General features: G+C 41.8%; 1 protein-coding gene and 1 pseudogene across 1 annotated transcript in view; both read left to right on the forward strand.

Moving 5' to 3' along the window:
- DNAH3 (dynein axonemal heavy chain 3) overlaps positions 1 to 22,541 on the forward strand; it is a 244,562-nt gene that overhangs the window by 54,190 nt on the left and 167,831 nt on the right. Inside the window, exons 18-20 of the mRNA XM_055409629.2 lie at positions 6,331 to 6,542; positions 11,387 to 11,478; positions 17,850 to 17,964. Coding sequence (XP_055265604.2) covers positions 6,331 to 6,542; positions 11,387 to 11,478; positions 17,850 to 17,964 — 419 coding nt within the window. The remainder of the gene's footprint in view (positions 1 to 6,330; positions 6,543 to 11,386; positions 11,479 to 17,849; positions 17,965 to 22,541) is intronic.
- On the forward strand, positions 19,896 to 21,114 carry LOC129545435 (ribose-phosphate pyrophosphokinase 1 pseudogene; annotated as a pseudogene).

A 22,541-nucleotide genomic window follows, 5' to 3' on the forward strand; every position in this document is an offset into this window, starting at 1 on the left:
CATCTGGTCCCATCACTGCATGGGAAATAGATGTGGAAACAGTGTCAGACTTTATTTTTTTGGGCTCCAAAATCACTGCAGATGCTGATTGCAGCCATGAAATTAAAAGACGCTTACTCCTTGGAAGGAAAGTTATGACCAACCTAGATAGCATATTAAAAAGCTTTGCCAATATTACTTTGCCAACAAAGGTCTGTCTAGTCAAGGTTATGGTTTTTCCAGTGGTCATGTATGGATGTGAGAGTTGGACTGTGAAGAAGGCTGATTGCTGAAGAATTGTTGCTTTTGAACTGTGATGCTGGAAAGACTCTTGAGAGTCCTTTGGACTGCAAGGAGATCCAACCAGTCCATTCTGGGGGAAATCAATCCTGGGTGTTCACTGGAAGGACTGATGCTAAAGCTGAAACTCCAATACTTTGGCCACCTCATGCGAAGAGTTGACTCGCTGGAAAAGACTCTGATGCTGAGAAGGATTGGGGGCAGGGGGAGACGGGGACGACAGAGAATGAGATGGCTGGATGGCATCACCGACTCGATGGACATGAGTTTGAGTGAACTCCGGGAGTTGGTGATGGACATGGAGGCCTGGCATGCTGTGATTCATGGGGTCTCAAAGAGTCGGACACGACTGAGTGACTGAAATGAAGGAAGTGTTTATAATTTAGCATGTCTTTTTGTTAGAGATAATATATTTAAAATTTTTATATTTTATCAGTTCCAATGACTTCAATTAACTTCCTTGTACTACTCCATCATTATCACACTCTCTACAGCCTTAACAGTTAGCAACTATTGATCTCTTCATTGCTGCTACAGCTTTGTCTTTTTGAGACTGTTGTATAAATTCCATTTTCTTTTTCAAATTTTATTACAACTTTTATAGTACCTTTGTCTTTATATCTTTTGTATAAAATTTGAGAATCAGCTTATTCATTTATGTACAAAATCTGCTGGAATTTTTATTATAAATGTATTATACCTAGAGATCAATTTGGAAAAGAATTGACATCTTTACCATGAAATCTTCCAATCCATGGACATTGCATATCTAATTATTTTGATCTCCTTTGACTTCGTTTTGCCAATGTTTTGTAGGTTTCAGCATATAAATTCTATACATGTTTTGTTAAATTTACATGTATTTCTTTTTATTTGTTGTTGTTCAATCGCTAAGTCATGTCTGACTCTTTGTGACCCTATGAACTGCTCCACACCAGACTTCCTGTCCTTCATTACCTCCCAGAGTTTGTTCAAACTCATGTCCATTGAGTCGGTGATGCCATTCAACCATCTCATCCTCTATCACCCGCTTCTCCTCCTGCCCTCAGTCTTTCCCAGCATCAGGGTCTTTTCCAATGAGTCAGCTCTTCACATTAGGTGACGAAATATTGGAGCTTCAGCTTCAGCATCAGTCCTTCCGATGAATATTTAGGATTGATTTCCTTTAGGATTGACTGGTTTGATTTCCTTGTAGTCCAAGGGATTCTCAAGAGTCTTCTCTAGCACCACAATTCAAAGGCATTAATTCTTCAGTGCTCAGCCTTCTTTCTGGTCCAACTCTCACATCTGTACATGACTACTAGAAAAACCATAGTTTTGACTATATGGACCTTTGTCAGCAGAATGATGTCTCTGCTTTTTCATACACTGTCTAGGTTTGTCATAGCTTTCTTTGAAGGAGCAAGCATTTTTTAAGTTCACAGCTGTAGTCACCATCTGAAATGATTTCTGGAGTCCAAGAAAATAAAATCTGTCACTGTTTCCACTTTTTCCCCATCTGTTTGCCATGATATGATGAGACTGGATGCCTTGATTTTAGGTTTTTGAATGTTGAGTTTTAAGCCACCTTTTTCATGCTCCTCTTTCACCCTCATCACGAAGCTCTTTAGGTCCTCTTCACTTTTTGCCGTTAGAGTGGTATCACCTATATATCTGAGGTTATTCATACTTCTCCTGGCAATCCTTATTCCAGCTTCATCCAGCCTGGGATTTCACATGATGTACTAAACAGGGTGACAATATACAGCCTTGACATACTCCTTTTCTAATTTTGAACCAGTCCATTGTTTAACTGTTGCTTCTTTTCCTGCATACAAGTTTCTCAAGAGACAAGTAAGGTAGTCTGGTATTCCTATTTCTTTAAGAGTTATGATGTATATATTTACAAAGGTCCATCTAGTCAAAGTTATGGTTTTTTCAGTAGTCATGTAAGGATGTGAGAGTTGGACTATAAAGAAACCTAAGCACCAAAAAATTGATGCCTTTGAACTGTGGTGTTGCAGAAGACTCTTGAGAGTCCTTTGGACTGCAAGGAGATCAAACCAGTCAATCGTAAAGGAAATCAGCCCTGAATATTGGAAGGACTTATGCTGAAGCTGAAGCTCTAATACTTTGGCCACCTGATGCGAAGAACTGACTCGTTGGAAAAGACCCTGATGCTGGGAAAGATTGAAGGTGGGAGGATAAGGGGACGACAGAGGATTAGACGGTTGGATGGCATCACTAACTCAATGGACATGAGTTTGAGCAAGCTACGGGAGTTGGTGTTGGATAGGGAAGCCTGGCCTGCTGCAGTCCATGGCGTCACAAAGAGTCGGACACAACTGAACAACTGAACTGAACTGATCCTTCTTTATTGGTGGGAATGTATATTGGTACAGCTGTTATGGAAATCAGCGTGGAGATTCCTCAAAAAACTAAAACTAGAGTTGTCATCAGTCAGTAAGTCAATTCAGTCGCTCAGTCATGTCCGACTCTTTGTGACCCCATGAACTGCAGCACGCCAGGCTTCCCTGTCCACCAACTCCCGGAGTTTACTCAAACTCATGTCCATTGAGTCAGTGATGCCATCCAACAATCTCATCTCAACCTCCCACCTTCAATCTTTCCCAGCATCAAGGTCTTTTCCAACGAGTCAGTTCTTTGCATCAGGTGGCCAAAATATTGGCGTTTCAGCTTCAGCATCAGTCCTTCCAATGAATATTCAGGACTGATTTCCTTTAGGATGGACTGGTTGGATCTCCTTGCAGTCCAAGGGACTCTCAAGAGTCTTCTCCAGCACCACAGTTCCAAAGCATCAATTCTTCGGTGCTCAGCTTTCTTAATAGTCCAACTCTCACATACATACATGACTACTGGAAAAACCATAGCTTTGACTCGATGGACCTTTGTTGGCAAAGTAATAAATTTAAAAAAAGAGTTGTCATATGGTCAAACAGTTCTACTGCTGGGCATATATCCAGACAAAACTATAATTCAAAATGATCCATGTACTCCTATGTTCATAGCAGCACTATTCACAATAGCCAAGCAATGGAAACAACCTAAATGTCTTTCTCTTTCTGACTTACTTCATTTAATATGATAGTCTGTATGTCCATCCATGTTGCTACAAAATGCACTATTTTATTCCTTTTGATAGCTGAGTAATATTGTTTATGTATGTGTACCACATCTTCTTTATCCACTCATCTGTTGATGGACACGTAGGAGGGTTCTCTTTCCTCCATACCCTCTCCAGTATTTATTATTTGTAGACTTTTTAATGATGGCCGTTCTGACAGTTGAGGTGGTACCTCATTATAGTTTTGATTTGCATTTCTCTAATAATTAGTGATATTGAGCATCTTTTCATGTACATTTTAGACATCTGTATGTCTTCTTTGGAGAAATACCTTTTTAGTTCTTCTGTCCACTTTTTGATTGGGTTGTGTGGTTTTTTTGTTGTTGAGGTCTATGAGCTGTATGTGTGCTTTGGAAATTAAGCCTTTATCAATAATTTGTTATGGTTTCCTTTGCTATACAAAAGCTTGTAAGTTTGATTAGGCTCCATTTGTTTATTGTTGCTTTTACTAGTATTTCTATTGCCTTGGGAGACAAATAAAAGTTTTGTACAGTTTATATTAGAGAACATTTTGCCTATGTTCTCTTCTGGGTGTTTTATAGTGTCATATATTTAAGTATTTAAGCCATTTTGAGTTTATTTTTTAGTATGGTGTGAAGGTGTTTTCTCACTTCATTTATTTACATGTGGCTCTCCAACTTTCCCAACAGCACTTTCTGAAGAGATTGTCTTTTTTCCATTGTGTATTCTTGCCTCCTTTGTTGAAGATTAATTGACCATAGGTGTATGGGTTTATTTCTGAGATCTCTGTTATGTTCCATTGATCCATGTCATTTCTGTGCCAATAATCATGCTCTTTTCATTACAGTGACTTTGTAGTATTGTCTGTAGTATGGAAGGTTTATGTGTCCCACCTTATTCCTTTTCCTCTGGATTTCTTTGCCAATTCTAAGTCTTTTATGGTTCTATATAAATTTTAGTATTATTTATTGTAGTTCTGTGGGGATAAAAGGTCATGGATACTTTGATAGAAATCATGTTTAATCTATAGATTGCTTTGGATAGTATGGCCATTTTAGCTTATTTCAGTCCAAGAGCATGGGCTAAATTTCCATTTCTTTGAATCATCTTCAGTTTCCTTTATGAATGTTTTGTAGTTCTTAGTCTTTCACCTTCTTGGTCAGGCTTATTCCTACATATTTTTTTTTTGGATGAGATTTTGAAAGATTTTAATATTCCTTTCCTGATATTTCATTGTTAGTATAGAGAAATGCAACCAATTTCTGTATGTTAATCTTGTGTTCTGCTACCTTGATGAATTCATTTTTCAGTTCTAGTAGCTTTTGTGTGGAATCTTTAGGCTTTTCTATGTAGAGTATCATGTCATATGCATATAATGACAGTTTTACTCCTTCCCTTCCAATCTGGATACCTTTTATTTTTATTTTTCTTGTTTGATTGCTATGCCTAGGACTTCTAATATTATGCTGCATGAAAGTGGTAAAAATGGACATCTTTGTCTTATTCCAGATTTTAGTGGGAAGGCTTTTCACAGAATATTATAATGGCTCTGACATCTCACAACTTTTTATGTTAATTATTATTTTCATTTACCTCAAAATATTTTAAAACTTCTGTTGACATTTTTTTTCTGACCGTGTGTTATTTAGAAGTTTGTAGCTTAATTTCCCAAGTATTTGAGGATTTTTCCAACTATCTTTTCTATTATTAAGTTATGAGAATAAAAATTCTTGCCTCATTTCCAACATTAGGGAGAAAGTATTCCATCTTTCACCATTAAGTGTAATGGGTATTTTGCTTTTATTTTTTAAAACCACTTTTTTGTAGTACAAATGACATATAAAAAGCTGTAAAGCTGTGTATACTTAATGTGTATAATAATGTAATTATAGTGTAGGTTTTCATAGATGTTCTGTATCAGGCTATAGACATTCTCTTCTATTCCTAGTTTGTTTAGGGATTTTTATCATGAATGGATATTGGAGTTTGTCAAATGCTTTTTCTGCTTCAATTTACGTTATCATGTGATTTTCCTTCTTTCAACTGTTAATATCATGTATTACATGGCTTGATTTTCAAATATTAAATCAACCTTGCATTCTGCTGATAAACTTCACTTAAACATGGTGTAAGATTCTTTTTATATATTGTATCTTTATATATATATAAAGAAATGTGCATATTTTTTCCTTCCTTTAAAAAGACTTTAATAGTCTATTACTTAACAAAATTGTGTGGGCTGATAAAGTATGTTATTTATTAATGAAGTTATATTAATGAATCTATTTTTAGTCTCGGCAGCCCTGAAAGAAAAATGGTTTTGAGTTAATTAGCAACATCGTAATATAAGAGTTAATACTAATTTGAAATATAAAAGGAGAAGAAAGCAGCAGCATGGAAAGACTGAATGTGAAACCCAAATGTTAAAAGATACCTGTGAAAGAAAAAGAGAAGAAAATGAATGCTTTGGCAAAGTTTTTTTTTAATGAGATGTCATTTTCTGCTTTAACGAATATCTATTTTTAAATAATTCAGCCTTGCATAAAATCTGTCAGAACTGTACAGTTAACTCCCATGTCCCTATTCACCCACATTCTCCAATTGTTAATATTTCACAGCATTTGTGGAACACCTTTTGATACTTCTGTAATAGGATCTACAACTTACACTAACAATTGCTTCCATACTAACATTCTATGCCAGGCATTATATTAGCCACTTTACTTGTCTCATATAATTTTTACAGCTACCCTCCAAGGTACCCATTATTATCCCTATGTCCCAGGTCAGGCTACTGAGGCTTAGAAAAGTTCAATCAGTATGCCCAAGGCTGGTTAGGTAGAGCTTTCAGACCAACTCCAAAGCTTGTGCTTGTTAACAACGTCATACCATAGACACGATTCTAAAGGTACATGTGATTAACACTATTTGGTGATCTTTCTCCCACCCCATCGTTTCTATTTCAGGACCCCTCTTTTTACTGAATGCTGAGGAAATCGCAGAAGAAATAGGGAATATGTGGAGGACGATATACAAATTGACCAAGACCTTAGCGGACATGCCTGCACCGAGGCGCTTAGCAGAGAATGTGAAAATCAAGATTGATAAATTCAAGCAGCACATCCCTATCCTCACCATTTCCTGCAACCCAGGAATGAAAGACCGACACTGGCAGCAGGTCCTTGTCACTGCCCACCCCACCAGCCCAGCCCGTTTCTGGTCCTGATAGCCCTTCAGAAGGCAGGAACTGTTAATGCGTCAAGGCTCTTCTTTCTGAAAGGAGAATCTACTTGGGGCCAAGAGAGTAGTAAAGGCGGTGATACCCTTCCTGCCTCTCCACATGAACAGGCTGATCCTTTTCTTTGGGGACCCCATTGCTGGTGGTTGAGTATTAGTCCAGCCAGTGGCCACGAAAGCTCTCCTTATCTGCTTTCCTAAGCACATGGCTGCTCAGAGTCCTGAAGACAGTAGTGCTCAGTTGCTCAGTTGTGCCCGACTCTTTGGGGCCCAATGGACTGTAACCCATGAGGCTCCCTTGTCCATGGAATTTTCCATGCAAGAATACTAAAGTGGGTTGCCATTTCCTACTCCAGGGGATCTTTCTGACCTAGGAGTCAAACCCATATCTCTTTTGTCTCCTGCATTGGCAGGCAAATTCTTTACCACTAGCACCACCTGGGAAGCCCCAAAAGATGCTAAGGGTCTGGAATTACAATGAGAGGGGCCTTGATTTGTTTCTTGACCTAGGCCACACAAAAAGAAAGTCTATCTCTGGGGGCTGCTAACAATGCCAAATGATTCCTACTTCACCTTCATCATCCAGCAGGCTATATTCAGAAATAATTTTGCACTGCTTTCTTCAGCCCTTTTGAGTCCATAAATGAGAATAATAAATATTCTCCTTGAAAATGATGGGATTTTTACAAGCAATCAAGTGTGAGGGTGACAAATGTGGTGTGAATACTAATAAGAAAAAAGGAAACTCACTGTTTCTAAAATAATCATCACATTCAAGAGCTTTCAATGGCCTTGAAACATCTTCTACCAGGCAGTTGCTCTGTGTGGAGGCGGAGACGAGACTGGCTCTCCATACACAGATCCCTCCCTGACTGGGCCTGAAATTCCTTCTCTGAAACTATGCACAAGACCAGGGACATTCTCTCGAGAAGCAGTCTGAGAGCACCCTTATTAGGAGTACTGAAATTCAAGACATAAACATAGGACATAAAGAAGAACAGAGTGAAGACATCTAGTAGACTTTGGGTCTTGAACTGCCTCAGCAGAGGGATCTGTACAGGGACAGCTGCCTCACTTGGTACTCATGGGGTGCCTCTCCCTGTGGATCTAACCTGACTAGAACTTTGACCCTTTTAGAGAGTGAGGTAGCCAGATGACTTCCAGCAGTGCTAGGTCTCTCCTTGAGATGGCATTATAGAAAGTATCCTCATTAATGGCATTTAAACAGATAGTATATTAAAAAGCAGAGACATTACATTGCCAACAAAGTTCCGTCTAGTCAAGGCTATTGTTTTTCCTGTGGTCATGTATGGATGTGAGAGTTGGACTGTGAAGAAAGCTGATTGTCAAAGAATTGATGCTTTTGAACTGTGGTGTTGGAGAAGACTCTTGAGAGTCCCTTGGACTGCAAGGAGATCCAACCAGTCCATTCTAAAGGAGATCAATCCTGGGTGTTCATTGGAAGGACTGATGCTAAAGCTGAAGCTGCAATACTTTGGCCACCTCATGCGACGAGTTGACTCACTGGAAAAGACTCTGATGCTAGGAAAGGTTGAGGGCAGGAGGAGAAGGGGACGACCGAGAATGAGATGGCTGGATGGCATCACCGACTCTGTGGGCATGAGTTTGAGTGTACTCCGGGAGTTGGTGATGGACAGGGACGCCTGGCGTGCTGTGATTCATGGGGTCGCGGAGAGTCGGACACAACTGAGCGACTGAACTGAACTGAACAGGGGAGACTCAGAAAGCCTTCCTCTCTCCATCTGCTGCTTCCCCAGTGATGATAGTATTCTCATAGTTGGGCACTTTAAAAATCCCAACCATTCCTAGACGTTAATAATTCTCACTTATAAGCCACTTAGATGGACAGATTGGGGGAGAAATTCCCTGGAATTAAAATAATAACAATAATAGCTAAAGCATACTGAGTACCAACTATGTACTGCATACTGTTAAATACTTTATGTGGATTCTCTCATTTCATCTTCCCAACAATCCTTTGAAGAACAATAAGTTGTCTCCATGGTCAGTGGAGGACACATTCTCAGTTCTAATTCTCAGTGCCAACTCAGGAGATCCTTGTTCACAAATTTGGCTCTGGCGGGAGTTCTGTAGGCTTCACCATCTGTAGCTCTCAAGGCTACAAAATGGATTTTCTAGGGTTGTGAGGTGGTTGTTTTGAGACTTCTGACCATTTCTCAGAACTTAAGCAAGAAAGGCTAGTCACCATGTTTGAAATATAAACTTTATTGCTCAGGTCAGTTCAGTTCAGTTCAGTCGCTCAGTCGTGTCTGACTCTCCGCGACCCCATGAATCACAGCACGCCAGGCCTCCCTGTCCATCACCAACTCCCGGAGTTCACTCAAACTCATGTCCACAGAGTCGGTGATGCCATCCAGCCATCTCATTCTCTGTCGTCCCCGTCTCCTCCCGCCCCCAACCTTTCCCAGCATCAGAGTCTTTTCCAGTGAGTCAACGCATCGCATGAGGTGGCCAAAGTATTGCAGTTTCAGCTTTAGCATCAGTCCTTCCAATGAACACCCAGGATTGATCTCCTTTAGAATGGACTGGTTGGATCTCCTTGTAGTACAAGGGACTCTCAAGAGTCTTCTCCAACACCACAGTTGCTACTGTCGTTTAAAACAGGATAGAACAGGTAATGTTGCACTGATATGTACCAAAGCGGACTCTCTAGGATGCTGCTGCCCAATGGAAATAATAAGCATGCATGTAGTTTTAAAGTTTCTAGTAGCCAAATTTTTAAAAGTATAAACAGGTGAAATCAATTGTGAATATATTTAACCAAACATGTCTAAAACATTATCAGTTCAATAGATAATCAATATAAAAATGTTAATATGATCTCTTTTTGAAATACGGCCTGCTTTTACAAAACTCCAGCACATTTTGATATGAATTAGTTGCATTTCAAGTTCTCAATAACTACAGGGGGTTAGTGGCTACATATTGGATAGTATAACTTCAGGCTCTTAGAATTAGAAAACTAGATGCTTTTTTAATCTATATAATTAACAAAAGCAATTTAAAAATAAAACTACAAATCTCTTGAGTCTTTCATAGGCCAAGTACTCTGCCAAGTGCTTTACACGATTATGTCATTTAACCCTAGAGATAATGTGTTGTTCTAAAGTCATACTTGCAGAATTAGAGAATAAATGAGAGCCCAGAGCCACCAGAAACAATTGAGCAGTTTGTTCTTGAGGGGGTGCTATTTTTGTGCCCTACAGTTTGAATTGTACTTTCTAGAGTTATGCTGTATATAATCTGTACAACTATAACTAGAAGTCCGATGCTGCTGCTGCTAAGTCACTTCAGTCATGTTCGACTCTGTGTGACCCCATAGACGGAAGCCCACCAGGCTCCCCTGTCCCTGGGATTCTCCAGGCAAGAACACTGGAGCGGGTTGCCATTTCCTTCTCCAATGTGTGAAAGTGAAAAGTGAAAGTGAAGTCGCTCAGTCGTGTCCGACCCTTAGCGACCCCATGGACTATAGGAAATACTAAACACTAACGTATGGTGGATGAGAGATTTGGCGTCAGAATTAGATCCAAGTCCCAATTCTGAAATGGCTATTATGATCTATTAGCTAAATGCTCATAAACAAGATACTTAGTTTCTTTGTCTCAGTTTCCTTTTATGTAAAATGGGAATAATAATGTTTTAGTACCTTCTTCACCTTGTTGGGAGAATGAAGGAAGTACATAAAGCTCTTACAACAGTGCCTATCACAAAGTAAGCCCTCAGTAAATATTGCTTTTGTTATTTCCGTTACCTCAGTGGTCCTCCAGGTGATCTCAGAACCCAGATTGGAAGCTGTTTGAATTGGGTGATTCACTCATGCTTTCACTCCACAAGTACTTATTGATGTTCCAGGCCCCAGGGACACAGGGCTGAATAAGATAGAACCCGACGCAACTTTCATATCCCTTCCTGCTCTGATATTCTTTAGTCCTATTAGAGCTGGACAGATACAAAACTGGGCAATAGGGAAGGTTTTTTACAGAGCTTCATTCCCCCAACCTACATGCTCTTCTTGAGCACACATAACCCTCATGTTGCCCAGATATCTCAATCCCTATAAAAGTGTTCAAAAGCCATCATAGACTTCATCAGAGACTGTTCACAGGGATATTTTCACTTAAAATATAAGGTTGGGTAATATTTACACCAAAGGAATGGGCATAACAAGTGCTAACGTTTCCAACAAGTTAGTATACTGAGTTGGAAGGAAGATTTTCCTCTTTCCCAGCACCCTCAGATCACAGAATTTGGGAATCTGCATGTCCCATGTCCTCATGGCTTCTTCCTGGTATTCAGCACATCCAGCAGCTTCTGAGCATGAACCACATTTTGCCCTGGTTCACTGCCTGGGAGCACGAAACCGGACCTAGTTGTGAGGACTGTTGGGACCCGTAAGGTGCCCACATGTTTGCATCATGCCAAGTTCTAGTGGGAGAACAACCCCCAGTAAACCAGACACAATGCAAGCGGGGCCCTAGGCTGCCTCCCAGATCCTTAGACCTGTACTGTCCAATTTGATAGCCACTTGCCACACTCAGCTATTTAAACATAAATAAGTAAAATTAAATAAAATTTGAAAATCAGTTCCTCAGTCACATTAACCACCATCTCAGGGCTCACCAGCTGAATGTGGCTGGTGGCTCCTGCACAAGACAGCACAGCTATAGAGCATTTCAGTCATCACAGGAAGTCTACTGAACAACACTAATTTGGACAACACACACTTGTTTTTTCTCTCTGCAGATCAGTGAGATTGTCGGCTATGAAATAAAGCCCACTGAAACGACTTGTCTCTCAAATATGCTGGAATTTGGATTTGGCAAATTCATTGAAAAGTAAGACTTCTTCTTTCAGAAAGTTTTTTGGTAAAGGTATCTGTAATTTCCCACATTGGTGTGACTGAAAGGCCATATAGCAGGCTACATTTCTCATTCTGGTTTAGGATAACCTCTGTTTCAGCTGACTAGCAGCTGAAAACTGATGAAGTTTTCATCTCCAGCTGTGGAGTTTCTGTTTTTTGTTTAATATTTATTTGGCTGCATCGGGTCTTAGTTGCAGGATCTTTGATCTTCGTTGTGGCACGTGGGATCTTTCGTTGCAGCATGCACACTCTTAGTTGCAGCATGTGGGATCTAGTTCCCTGACCAGACATTGAACCCAGCCCCTTGTATTGGGAGCGCAGAGTCTTAGCCACTGGACCACCTAGGGAAGTCCCTCCAGTTGCAGAGTTGATGTCAGATTATGACTAGAAAATTGAGTCAGATTTTATGTCAAAAATAAAATTTTTTAAAGAGTTCTTTGAACCTGAGCTCCAAGTCCAGCTAGACTTTGGGCAAGACCATAGAACCTTTCTGGGCCTCAGTTTCCTCCTTGTTAAACAACAGCAACAAACAGCAAGGGCTCTCTGAGCTAAATGAAATATGGTCAAATGAGAGATCTCTTCCCTTGCCTTCTCTCCTTCTCCAAATGCCCCTAGAGTTTGCATGTGAGAATTTGTACTATTGAAACTGCTGTTTTTATGACCAGAGAGTCTCAGAACCCTGTTTGTTTTTCCATACCTCCTTCAGGGTGATGGGTGGGGAGATGTGTTCCTGAGACTAAAGACCCCGTTAGGCAACTGGGTTTGGGCTCACTCAACACACATGATTCTCAGACTGTGATCTCAGTCCAGCTCCATCAGCATCACCAGCGAACTTGTTAGAAATGTACATTCTCAGGTGCCACCCCAATTTGTTCAATCAGAAATTCAGGGGGTGAGCACTGCAATCAGTGTTTTAACAAATCCTCCAGGTCAGTGCTGTGCAGTACAGGAGCAGCTTGCTACATGTGGCCTCTCATCCTTTGAAATGTAGCTATTCTGAATCTGATGTGCTGAGTGTGTAAATGTAGGCTGGACTTCAAAGATTTATTAAGGAAAAAAAGAGCAAAATACCTATTTTAAATAGTGATTATGTGTTGAAATTATAATATTTTGGATTTATTTTTGTTGTTGTTCAGTCGCTCAATCATGTCTGACTCTTTGTGACCCTATGGACTGCAGCATGCCAGGCTTCCCTGTCCTCCACTGTCTCCCAGAGTTTGCTCAAACCCGTGTCCATTGAGTCAGTGATGCCATCCAACTATCTCATCCTCTGTCACCTGCTTCTTCTCTTGCCTTCAATCTTTCCCAGCATCACGGTCTGTTCCAATGAATCAGCTCATTGCGTCAAGTAGCCAAAGTATTGGAGCTTCAGCTTTAGCATCAATCCTTCTAATGAATATTCAGGACTGATTTCCTTCAGGATTGACTGGTTGGATCTCCTTGCTGTCCAAGGGACCCTCCAGAGTCTTCTCTAGCACCACAACTCGAAAGCATCAATTCTTCAATGTTCAGCCTTTTGTATGGTCCAACTCTCATATCCATGCAGGACTACTGGAAAAATCATAGCTTTGACTAGACAGATCTTTGTCAGCAAAGTAATGTCCCTGCTTTTTAAATTGCTGTCTGGGTTCATCATAGCTTTTCTTCCAAGGAGCAAATGTCTCTTAATTTCATGGGTGCAGTCACCATCTGCAGTGATTTTGGAGCCCAAGAAAATAAAGTTCTGTCACTGTTTCTATTGTTCCCCCATCTATTTGTCATGAAGTGATGGGATCAGATGCCATAATCTTTGTTTTCTGAATGTTGAGCTTCAAGCCTACTTTGTCACTCTCCTCTTTCACTTTCATCAAGAGGCTCTTTAGTTCTTCTTCACTTTCTGCCATAAAGGTGGAGTCATCTGCATATCTGAGGTTGTTGTTATTTCTCCCAGCAATCTTGATTCCAGCTTGTGCTTACTCCAGCCCAGCATTTCTCATGATGTACTCTGCATATAAGTTAAATAAGCAAGGTGACAATATCCAGCCTTGACATCCTCCTTTACCTATTTGGAACCAGTCTGTTTTTCCATGTCCAGTTCTAACTGTTGCTTCCTGACCTGCATATAGGTTTCTCAAGAGGCAGATCAGGTGGTCTGGTATTCCCATCTCCTTCAGAATTTTCCACAGTTTGTTCTGATCCACACAGTCAAAGGTTTTGGCATAGTCAATAAAGCAGAAATAGATGTTTTTCTGAAACTCTCGCTTTTTTTGATGATCCAGTGGATGTTGGCAATTTGATCTCTGGTTCCTCTGCCTTTTCTAAAACCAACTTGAACATCTGAAAGCTCACAGTTCATGTATTGCTGAAGCCTGGCATGGAGAATTTTGAGCTTTACTTTATTAGTGTGTGAGATGAGTGCAATTGTGCAGTAGTTTGAGCATTCTTTGGCATTGCCTTTCTTTGGGATTGGACAAATGCATTTTTACCAGGTTTCAGTTCAGTTCAGTCGCTCAGTCGTGTCCGACTCCTTGCGACCCCATGAATCACAGCACACCAGGCCTCCCTGTCCATCACCAACTCCCAGAGTTCACTCAAACTCTTGTCCATCGAGTCGGTGATGCCATCCGACCATCTCATTCTCTGTCGTTGCCTTCTCCTCCCGCCCCCAATCCCTCCCAGCATCAGAGTCTTTTCCAGTGAGTCAACTCTTCGCATGAGGTGGCGAAAGTATTGGAGCTTCAACTTTAGCATCAGTCCTTCCAATGAACACACAGGATTTATCTCCTTTAGAATGGACTGGTTGGATCTCCTTGCAGTCCATGGGAATCTCAAGAGTCTTCTCCAGCACCACAGTTCAAAAGCATCAATTCTTCAGTGATCAGCTTTCTTCCCAGTCCAACTCTCACATCCATACATGACCACAGGAAAACCATAGCCTTGACTAGACGGACCTTTGTTGGCAAAGTAATGTCTCTGCTTTTTAATATACGATCTAGGTTGGTCATAACTTTCCTTCCAAGGAGTAAGCATCTTTTAATTTCATGGCTGCAATCAGCATCCACAGTGATTTTGGAGCCCCAAAAAATTATGTAATTTTATTAAAGGGCCTCATTTTCCCCAGTAAGATGTTCCCAAGTGATAGCAGCTCTAGAACAATTATGCTGCACTGAGAATTTTATATGCATTAGCCAACTTATCCATCACAACAACCTAATATTCTAGCTAATTTTAGTCACGTTTCACAGATGAGAAAATAAACTGATTAGAGAAATTAAGTAACTATCCAGAGGTCACAAGAACCAAGACCTGAGCCTAGGCTAGCTGACTTCAGAGCCTTAATTATTACTCTTTACTGTCTGAAAAGATAAACCAACCTTCGGAGACAGACTGTGCAAATATGCAGCATCCTGCCACGCTTCTTGCCACCGTGCTCAGTTGTGGCAAATCCAGAAGTGGTAATGCCTTGGCCAAGTTGTTAACCTCTGTGTGCCCAGTCTCCTATCTGTAAAATAGAAATGATAATAGTAGCTAGGTGATCAAGAGTCATTGTGACGATTATGAGATAAGGCGTGTAACCTGAACTGACTTAATTTTTAAGTTCTCAGCTACCACCTGTTAGTGAGGTACAGTGCCCTATGTATCCCACTCTCTGTGGTTAAGATAGTTTTATCACAGCCCACAGTTAGGTAGGGGGCTTCCCTGGTGGCTCAGACAGTAAAAGAGTCTGCAGTGCTGGAGACCCAGATTTGATCTCTGAGTCGGGAAGATCTCCTGGAGAAGGGAATGGCTACCCACTCCAGTATTCTTGCCTGGAGAATTCCATGAACAGAGGAGCCTGGCAGGCTACAGTCCATGGGGTCACAAAGAGTCGGACATGACTGAGTGACTAACAGTGCGTTTGGATAAGGTCAATTTGATATACTTCATGGACTCCCAACCTTATTAATCCCCTCCTGCAATTATCTGCATAATCATAAGTCATAAGGCACATTTCCAAGCATTTTGTCTTATTTAATTATACCAAAACCCTTGATATGGGCAAATGGGGCCTGAAGCCCTGTCAAGTGACTTAGTCACAGCCACACATCCAGCCTATTTGTCTCATATGCATCTGGGTTGACACCTGCCTTTATTATTCTCGATATGCTCACTCATTTTAGTTGTCCCCTGAGAAGGTCACATTTAGGATGGTGACCATGCTGCTGAGATGTTCACCTGCTGTTATCCATGCCTCTTCTACTACCCTCCGTGAGGCTAAATTTGGGTTTTCAGCTCAATTCAGTTGCCCTGTTTGGCTGAACACATGAGCAATTCTATTGCTCCTCTGATAGAGATGGCAGAAAGCACATAGTTGGGGAGGAAGAAACACTGGATTAGGAGTCAGAGGAACTGGTGTCTAGACCTGGTTCTGGCACTCTGCAGCTGTATATGTGGCTTTGGACATATCATTTGCTTCCTCTGGGCTTCAGTTTGCTAAAGTGTAAGTGATTCATGGGGTCGCAGAGTCGGACACGACTGAGCGACTGAACTGAATTGAACTGAAGTAAAGGTCAGATGGATACAATGAAAGACAGTGCTGAGGCAGAAAGAACAATCCCTCCTTTTCCCTCCAAGAACTTTGCTTGCCAGTTCTTCAGTGGATTTAGCGCTCCTGCAGAAAGAAGAAGAAAGGAACTTATCTTCCCCTTCTCTCGCTACGTCCCTCTTTCTGTGGAACCTCTAGAGGGGCTGTTGCATGGATGGGCCCAATGCATTAGGAAAATATCAGTTATGTTTTTTAAAAGTATGGACAGAAAGTGGAGAAAAAGCCATCATATAAATTAACAGAAGTTCTAAGATCTGAATAAGAAGTCAATAATAAATCAAACCTTTGTCTCTTAAGTCTCCTGCACTGGCAGGCAGGTTCTTTACCACTCGTACCACCTGGGAAGCCCAATAATTCTGAAGTAAATAGGAATAATAAGGAGTAAATGAAAATGGAAGAAAGGTCTTGTTTTAATGCTTAAAATAGGGTTCTCAACTGGGGATGTCCACCCCCAGGGGATACTTGGCAACACCTGGAGACATTTTTGGTTGGTGCAACTGGCAAGGGGTGAGGACTAGGGAAGTCAGCTACTGGCATCTAGTGGGTTGAGGCCAAGGATGCTACTAAACATCCTGCAGTGCACAGGACAGCCACTCGCAACAAAGAATTATCTCCCTGTATTAGTTTTCTAGTGCTGCTATAACAAATACCATAGTTCGATTGGCTTAAACAACACAAATTTACTTTCTCACAAGTGTTGGTTTGAAGTCTAAGATCAAAAGGGTTTTTCTTGGGGGTAGGGGCAGGGGATAGGGACTGAGGGCTAGGATTTGGTTTCTTCTAAGGCAGGAGGAGATGGGGGTGACAGAGAATGAGATGGCTGGATGGCATCACTGACTCGATGGACATGAGTTTGAGTGAACTCCAGGAGTTGGTGTTGGACAGGGAGGCCTGGCATGCTGTGTTTCATGGGGTTGCAAAGAGTTGGACACAACTGAGCGACTGAACTGAACTGAACTGAAGGCCTCTCTCCTTGACTTGCAAATGACTGCCTTCTCCCTGTGTCCTCACATGGGCTTCCCTCTATGTATGTCTTAATCTCCTCTTCTAATAAAGATACCAGTCATTGGTCCAGTGGTTAACACTTCGCACTCCCAATGCAAGAGGCCTAGGTTCAATCCATGGTTGGAGAACTAAGATCCCACATGCCACAACTAAAGACCCAGCACAGCTAAATAAATACTTTTTTTTAAAAATGCTACCAGTCATATTGGATTGGACCCACTTTAATGACCTCATTTTAATTTAACTACATCTTTAAAGACTTATTTGGGAAGCCCAAATAAGTGGTAAAGAACCCACCTGCCAATGCAAGAGACATAAGAGACATGGGTTCAATCCCTGGGTCCGGAAGATTTCCTGGAGGAGGGCATGACAACCCACTCTAGTATTCTTGCCTGGAGAATCCCATGGACAGAGGAGCCTGGCAGGCTGCAGTCCATAAGGTCACACAGAGTCAGACACAACTGAAGTACTTAGCACGCAAAGAACTATTTATGTCCAAACAGGATAACTCACATTATGAGGCACTGGAGGTTAAGACTGTGATTTTTGGAGAGATACAATTCAGGCTTTAATATAGCCCCAAAAGTCAATAGTGCCAAGGGTAAAGAAACCCTGCAAAACATTGGAGATACTTGTAAGTATTAGAGTAGGATGGTAAACCTTTTGTAAAATTAAAGGCTTTTTAAATTTCTCTAATTGCTGAGCTGAAATTCCTCCTTTGATGTATTTTTGATGCCTCCTCTGTTGATGTTACTATCACTCTGCCTTCTCTTTAGACTGGAGCCCATCGGTGCAGCTGCCAGTAAGGAATACTCTCTGGAGAAAAACTTGGAGAAAATGAAATTAGACTGGGTTAACATGACGTTCAACTTTGTGAAGTACAGGGATACTGTGAGTCTCAGTCCAACAGTTCAACCCCCTGAGAGCAGCCCGTTTATTATGTAGTAAATTACAGAAGGGATTCATTGCAAAATTGCAAGAGAATCAAGGAAGAAGGATCTCTAATCTGTCTTAAAATTTTTCATTGATATATAATTGACATACAACATTTGTAAGTTTAAAGTATACAACGTGTTGATTTAATACTTTAACATATTGCACTATGATTACCATCCAATATGATTATCATTAACACCCCTATCATGTCACATATCTATCCTTTCCTTTTTGTGGTAGGATAATTAAGGTCTAGTCTTAGCAGCTTTGAAGTTTTTAGCACAGTATTGTTGTCTCTAACCACTATGCTGTTGCATCAGATTGTTTCCTCCTGTCTGCCTTCCTGTGCCAGTCAGCCTTCATTCCAGACACCACGGAGGAATGCATTTTCAAACGAGAAAAGCCTTTTAATTCAGAGCAACAAGCTTTCTGTTGAAAAGGAGCTGAATAGCCTCCTGAATTAGCATCTCCCAGGGAAGGCACCCCAGGTCCCTCAGAAATATAACTGAGGTAGACAGTGCTCAGCACTTCTCGAGTGTTATTAAGTGCAGGAATCACCCGAGAGTCTTTCTAAAGTGGAGGTTCTGATCCAGCAAGTTTAAGCTGGGTCCCGAGGTTCTGCAGTTCCAGCAAGCTCCCAAGTAATACTGAAGCTGTGGTCCCTGGACCACATTTTGAAGAGCAAGGCTGTACACTTTCTTTTCACTGGCGCTTCTAGAAAATATATAAGTTCACAGAGTGCATAAACCTGAAGGGTTTGCTCAGCCATCTTCAAAGGCTGGCTTGTTCTTGGGGTGGGCCATGAGAAGGAGAGCGTGCTGCTTAGGTGAGGCAACAGGCAGAAACTCATACAATGCAGGGCATCGGCTCTTTCTGGTCACTCAATTCCAATATGCGTGTGTTGAGGGTGGCTGGGGAGCATTCCTACACTACCATGCAGTATATGACACCAGCTAGGTGCCTTACAATTCAATTCAATTGTAAGTAGACGCTATCTATCCAGAGATTCCACAGGTTAAGACTACAAGACTGCCAATTCCCCTCACCCCCGACTTCAGATGCCAGTCTCAAGCCCAGGTTATCGTGCTTCTGACCAACCAGCTATAGATTGGAGGTCCCTCCTTGGGTTCATGTAATTTGTTAGAATTCAGAAACAGTTTACTTAATAGATCACTGGATTATTATAGGATATAGGACCCAGGAATAGCCAGATGGAATGCCTAGGGCAAGGTATGGGGAAGTGGTGTGGCACTTCCATGCTTTCTCTGAGCATGCCACTCACCCAGATATCATGTTCACCAACTCAGAAGCTCTCTGACCGCTCTCCTTTTGAGTTTTTATAAAGGCTTTATTGTGCTTCCCTGGTGGCTTAGATGGTAAAGCGTCTGCCTACAATGTGGGAGACCCGGGTTAAATCCCTGGGTCAGGAATATCCTCTGGAGAAGGAAATGGCAACCCACTCCAGTACCCTTGCCTGGAAAATCCCATGGATGGAGGAGCGTGGTAGGCTACAGTCCATGGGGTCGCAAAGAGTTGGACACGACTGAGCGACTTCACTTTCACTTTCAAAAGCTTCATTACTTTGTCATAATTGACTAATTCATTGGCCATTGGTGATTGAACTCAATCTCCATCCCCATTCCCCTGCCAGGAGACAAGTTGGTGGACTAAAAGTTCCAACTCTCTAATCACAGAGTTGACTCTCCTGACAGCCAACTCCCCACCTGAGATGTGGTACAAAAGCCACCTCATTAAGAAAACAAAATCTGAAGATGGCAGAGTAGAAATGCAAGTGCTTAGTAGTGAGACTCTGGGCCGACTTGGTTTGGGTCTCGGTGGCAGCAACAGTGATCGTTAAGCAAAGAGAGCCTAGGGTAGTTGGCCAAGATGCCGAATATAAAAATCTTCAGCAGCAGCTCCCACCAGGACCTATCCCAGAAGATTGCCGACCGCCTGGGCCTGGAGCTGGGCAAGGTGGTGACTAAGAAATTCAGCAACCAGGAGACCTGTGTGGAAATCCGAGAAAGTGTTCGTGGAGAGGATGTCTACATTGTTCAGAGTGGCTGCGGTGAAATCAATGACAATCTCATGGAATTTTTGATTATGATTAATGCCTGCAAGATTGCTTCAGCCAGTCGGTTACTGCAGTCATCCCGTGCTTCCCTTATGCCCGGCAGGATAAGAAGGATAAGAGCCAGGTTCTAATCTCAGCCAAGCTGGTTGCAAATATGCTCTCTGTAGCAGGTGCAGATCATATTATTACCATGGACCTTCATGCTTCTCAAATTCAGGGCTTTTTTGATATCTCAGTGGACAATTTGTATGCAGAGCCAGCGGTCCTCAAGTGGATAAGGGAGAACATCTCTGAGTGGAGGAACTGCACAATCGTCTCACCTGATGCTGGAGGAGCAAAGAGAGTGGCTTCCATCGCAGACCGGTTGAATGTGGACTTTGCCTTGATTCACAAAGAACGGAAGAAGGCCAATGAAGTGGACCGCATGGTGCTAGTAGGAGATGTGAAGGACCGTGTGGCCATCCTTGTGGATGACATGGCTGACACTTGTGGTACAAGCTGCCATGCAGCTGACAAACTTCTCTCAGCTAGAGCCACCAGGGTTTATGCTATCCTGACTCATGGAATCTTTTCTGGTCCAGCCATTTCTCTCATTAATAATGCATGCTTTGAAGCAGTAGTAGTCACCAATACCATACCTCAGGAGGATAAGATGAAGCATTGCTCCAAAATACAGGTGATTGACATCTCCATGATCCTCGCGGAAGCCATCAGGAGAACTCACAATGGAGAATCCGTCTCCTATCTGTTCAGCCATGTCCCTTTATAATAGAATAACTCCTGAGGCTTTTCAAAAATAAAGTGAGCCCCACCCCTTAAAAAAAATAAAATAAAGAAAACAAAATCTCTGTCATCCCTTAGGAAATTCCAAGGGTTTTAGGAGCTATGCCAACAACAGGGACAGAGGCCAAATATCTGTCTTATACAAATCACAATATCACTCTGGCCTGGGATTCTGTATTTTTAAGGTACCCCTGACTTTTCTAAAGTGCAGTGTGGGTTGAGAACTAAAACCCTAAAGGTCCTCATACTTCCCCCTCTCCCAGGCTGCATGTCATCCTTTGTGACTTCTTTTCCTCTTTCTCTCAGCGCCTTGATTTCACTTGATTAACAACTGTCAGTCAGTTCAGTTGCTCAGTTGTGTCCAACTCTTTGCATGAATCACAGCACGCCAAGCCTCCCTGTCCATCACCAACTCCCCAGGTTCACTCAAACTCACGTCCATCGAGTCGGTGATGCCATCCATCCATCTCACTTTCTGTCGTCCCCTTCTCCTCCCGCCCCCAATCCCTCCCAGCATCAGAGTCTTTTCCAGTGAGTCAACTCGTCGCATGAGGTGGCCAATGTATTGGAGTTTCAGCTTTAGCATCAGTCCTTCCAATGAACACCCAGGACTGATCTCCTTTAGAATGGACTGGTTGGATCTCCTTGCAGTCCAAGGGACTCTCAAGAGTCTTCTCCAGCACCGCAGTTCAAAAGCATCAATTCTTCAGCTATCAGCTTACTTGACAGTCCAACTCTCACCCATACATGACCACTGGAAAAACCATAGCCTTGACTAGACGGACCTTTGTTGGCAAAGTAATGTCTCTGCTTTTTAATATACTATCTAGGTTAGTCATAACTTTCCTTCCAAGGAGTAAGCGTCTTTAAATTTCATGGCTGCAATCACCATCTACAGTGATTTTGGAGCCCCCAAAAATAAAGTCTGACACTGTTTCCACATCTATTTCCCATGAAGTGATGGGACTGGATGCCATGATCTTAATTTTCTGAAGGCTGAGCTTTAAGCCAACTTTTTCACTCTCCTCTTTCACTTTCATCAAGAGGCTCTTTAGTTCCTCTTCGATTTCTGACATAAGGGTGGTGTCATCTGCATATCTGAGGTTATTGATATTTCTCCAGAAATCTTGATTCCAGCTTGTGTTTCTTCCAGCCCAGCGTTCCTCATGATGTACTCTGCATATAAGTTAAATAATCAGGGTGACAATATACAGCCTTGATGTACTCCATTTCCTATTTGGAACCAGTCTGTTGTTCCATGTCCAGTTCTAACTGTTGCTTCCTGACCTGCATATAGGTTTCTCAAGAGGCAGATCAGGTGTTCTGGTATTCCCATCTCTTTCAGAATGTTCCACAGTTTATTGTGATTGACACAGTCAAAGGCTTTGGCATAGTCAATAAAGCAGAAATAGATGTTTTTCTGGAACTTTCTTGCTTTTTCCATGATCCAGCAGATGTTGACAATTTGATCTCTGGTTCCTCTGCCTTTTCTAAAACCAGCTTGAACATCTGGAAGTTCACGGTTCATGTATTGCTGAAGCCTGGCTTGGAGAATTTTGAGCATGACTTTACTAGCGTGTGAGATGAGTGCAGTTGTGCGATAGTTTGAGTGTTCTTTGGCATTGCCACTTGATTAGCAACTGTAGACAAGTCAATGGAAGGGAGGAGAACTGGG

Source organism: Moschus berezovskii, chromosome 27 (assembly GCF_049115385.1).
Source record: "Moschus berezovskii isolate FMDL1 chromosome 27, NW_MosBer_1.0, whole genome shotgun sequence".
NCBI lineage: Eukaryota > Metazoa > Chordata > Mammalia > Artiodactyla > Moschidae > Moschus > Moschus berezovskii.